This window comes from Vigna radiata, unplaced genomic scaffold, assembly GCF_000741045.1.
Source record: "Vigna radiata var. radiata cultivar VC1973A unplaced genomic scaffold, Vradiata_ver6 scaffold_153, whole genome shotgun sequence".
NCBI classification, from domain to species: Eukaryota; Viridiplantae; Streptophyta; class Magnoliopsida; order Fabales; family Fabaceae; genus Vigna; species Vigna radiata.
Window position 1 is genome coordinate 552,162 of NW_014542917.1, and position 3,862 is coordinate 556,023.

Below are 3,862 nucleotides of genomic sequence, written 5' to 3' on the forward strand. Positions count from 1 at the left end.
TTTCCCAAGACACCAAGCAAATAGAAAATGAAATCAACTAAAATATTACAAGAACACAAAGGTTCCGTGATACAAAATTAATAGCCAATAAAAGTATGTCGCTTGGCTTGTCAAATCTCACTCAATTTGGATTCCAGATTGATCTGTTATATTTCTTCTGCGGAGGTTTAACAGTACAACTCATGAAGATCAAATTGTGGTTAATCACGGTTGGAGCAGGTTTCACTTATTCTCTCCTCCAGCTTCGTCACCATCCGAGAGACACACAAGGGGAGAATCTTCAGCTCCAGAACCAAAATCATGTGATCATTCAAGTCGACGATTCAGGAAGAATTAGTAGTAGCAGTCCTGTTATCATGGAACAACAAGCTAATGCAGATGTGGGTAATACTCTAGGCACCTCACCAGAAGATGGGGATCTTATTCAAAGTAATTCAACTTCACAAAATGGAAGCGTTGATTATGGTCTTGTCGTCCAACAACAGCTCATCAACTGTATAAAGGAGCTTGAAAAGGTGAATCAGATGCTTGTTCCCATGGTTTGTAGTCACGTGGACAAATACCTTAAAGCCGTGTTTGACTCCAACGACAAAGACAAGGACCGGATTCAAATGTTGGAAGTACCGGATCCGGACGTCAACTTGGTGATGGATGCGCTCCCATTTGAAATTATCAGCCGCCTTAAAGAAATCGTGAAGCTGATTGTGGAAGGAGGTTTTACGGAAGAATGCAGCGACATTTACAGCAAATGGCGAAAGGAGTTTGTAGAACAGTGTCGGCGGGCACTTGGGTTGCAATTTCAAACCCCCAACGATGAGGACGTTGAGAAGTGGTTAAAAACGTGCAAGGCAACTTCGAAGATACTGTTTCTCAATGAAAGTAGACTTTGCGATTACCTCTTTTCAGGGTTATCCGTCGCTTCGGATGCCTTCTTCGACAAGGTTTGCAAGGAAGTGGCGTTTGATCCAGTGAGTTTTGTCGATACCACCATGAAAACTGGGAATTTGCTGAATATTTTGTTCAATGTCCCTAAAATATTGGAGTCATTGCACGAGTTACAGTTACTGTTTTTGTCTGGCAGAGGGTCATATGTACCTGATATTAAATACGTTCAGTACATATTGGTTATGCTAAAGGAGTTGGGGAATTTTATTTTTCCCAATAATGAGCAGGCACCTGTTATCAATGGAGGTCTTCATCGGATTACTAAGAAAGCAATGCGCTACATCCTTGATAAGTCTAAACACATCCGAAATTCTTTATTTTGGATGGGAAGGATGATTGAGTTATTAGAGAGCCAATTGGAATCCCAGTCTAAAGACTACTACGCTGACCCCGCATTGGGCTCTGTTTTTATGATCAATAATCTCATGTACATACAACAAGAGGCGCATGATTTGAAATTCGACGATGATTGGTTTCGACAACACACAGCAAAGGTGATACAAAGCTTGGAGCTGTATCTAAGAAGTTCGTGGAATAAGATGGTGGACTTTTTGAAGGTTGAGACGAATGAGTTGGCGGAGGCTGATATGGTAGCGGAGTTAATGAAAGAAAAGCTCAATTTGTTCAACCTGCACTTTGAGGAGACATGCACAATTCAATCTACATGGACTATTTCTGATAAGGGAGTGAAGGAACTAATTATAGAATCCATAGAGGAGTTTTTGTTGCCAGAATATGGAGAATTTTATAACAGGTTTCTACTTGTTTTTGGTAACCAAGCTTATCATTATATTAAGTTTGGATTTGAAGACATTAAAAGTTGTCTCAGTCATTTGTTTTTTCTAGATGATGATTTTTCGTCTAGATGATGATGATTTGAAGTCATTTGTTATCATTAAAAGTTTGGATTTGAAGTCATTAAGAAAACAATGAACACTTTGTTTACTTATTTTTCGTCTCTGTCTTTTTCTTTTTTTTTTTCTTTTTTTTTTATATATCAATACTTATCCTGTGTAATTCTGGAATAACTGTTAACTTCGTATGTATAAATTTTATTTTAAGATAAAATAAGAAAACGTACGCTCTCCAAGAAAAAGAAAGTACATTAACCTATTGAAATATTGCTAAAAATAAGGTAAGAACATTTATTCTTGCGTGAAGTAATTTAAAGAGGAATGATATTTTGACACACGTCCATTTGAAACACCTAACAAAGATAAAATGGTTTTAAAAGAGTGAATTTTTGTAATTTTTCAAAAAATAAGAAAATAAAAAATAAAAAAAGACAATGTTAAATGAATGTAAAAAAAGAATGTGTGTCAAAATATCACTTCTCTACTTTAAACGACTCCTCAAGAAAAAATCATTCCTAAGAGTTAAAGTTGTTCAATTGTCAGAAACTATGCTATGCCACAATAGTTACTTTCTTCAAACACCTATATAAAGCAAGGAAAAAGTTTCTTTTGCCAACTTTTTGAAACGTCACGTGGCAGATCTCAGTTGGTCTGTTTTAAATGTAACTTTTTGTAAAGAGTGCTTCTCCCTGCACCTCACTCCTTTTTCCCTGCACTTCCAAAATTACATTTTTCTCCTTCATTTAATAAAAGTCAAATCAGTATTAATGATTTATTAATGATTTCTTAACCACTAAAACCACCTAACTACCAACAACCCTGTCAGATACTATAAACCCTAACATATGCACTCCCTTCTTCGTTGTTCTTACACTAACAAGCATTTCCTTGAGTTCACTGTTTATTGTTTCATTATTTTGAGTTGAGCTGAACCGTGTGTTGGTCATATGGTGGTGGTGGTGATAATTGTTGGTTGATAGGAGGAAGAAGAAGAGTGGTGGTGATACTTGCTAGTGCGAGGAAGAAGAAGAAAGAGCAAGGTTAGTAAGGAAACAAACACATTTAACCGCACTTCGTATTGTGGTTCATGTTGTCGTCGTTCGAACGACGTTTATCTACAATCGCACATTCGAGTTGCGGCTTCCCCCAACCGCACTTTGTGTTGCGATTACATTGGGTCGCACTACGAAATGTGTTTTTCCTGTGCACACATTATTTTGTTATGAAATTTTGTTCGTTTTGTATTATAGGATTTATTATTTGAATATATGGATTATGGTTTGATGTATATATTAGTTTTAAGTTCCAGTGATGGTAGTTTTAGTTATGAATGGTCTGGAAGTGTTACTGAAGGTTGGAGAATACCTTCTTGGTAGAATGTGAGCAAGAAAAATTAGTTTGTAGCTGTCTTGGATGAAGCTAGAGATGCAAATATAGCACTTAACTTTAAAAATGGATTTGACGCACCTAGTGAACAAGCAAAAGCCTTGTTTCCTGAGATAAATTTTTCTGCTTTCCTTTGGATCCACTGAATGTAGTTATAGACGATGAAATAATCGTCTATGGAAATGTGTTTTCCTAACATCAGCCTCCAGCGTATCAAAGTCACCTTTTAGTTTCTCATTCCCTTTAAAACGTCCAAGTTCCCCATTCCGCCACTTATCCGCCTTGGAAGATTTAGGATTCAAATAACCATTGTCCAGACCATCTGTAGCATGCTTTCGATCTTGAGTCTTAACACTTAAACGATTAGGAGAGACACCATCTGCATTGGTTGCGGGGGTAATAAATTTATTAACCTTGATGTCCTCCAATGTATGCCCTCTTGACTATCCCTAACACTCCCATGAACACTTGAATGAGAATGATCAGTGATGGGGTGTCGCGGCCCATACAAATTTAATTGCATATTAAGAATGCAGTATAGTGCTAGGAAGTGACTCCTAGGTCGTCTCTCAAGGACCAAACTGTGGTTCGAGTCTCAGGTCAAACATGAAGTGGGAGGGGGGGTTTAAAAGTGTGTTGCAAAATTTAACTAACTCAATATAAAGACATAGATGCAA

At 37.2% G+C, this 3,862-nt stretch overlaps 1 protein-coding gene across 2 annotated transcripts in view; it reads left to right on the forward strand.

Annotated features, from left to right (window-relative positions):
* The window catches only part of LOC106752608 (exocyst complex component EXO70B1-like), a 29,796-nt gene that overhangs the window by 505 nt on the left and 25,429 nt on the right, over positions 1-3,862 (forward strand). Inside the window, exon 2 of one of the 2 annotated variants that reach the window (XM_014634320.2) lies at positions 175-1,894. The exons of the other annotated variant lie outside the window; for it this stretch is intronic. Within the exon in view, the coding sequence (XP_014489806.2) occupies positions 175-1,814 (1,640 nt within the window). The 3' untranslated portion in view covers positions 1,815-1,894. Of the gene's footprint in view, positions 1-174; positions 1,895-3,862 lie in introns of those variants that run through there. 2 annotated transcript variants of the gene reach the window in all.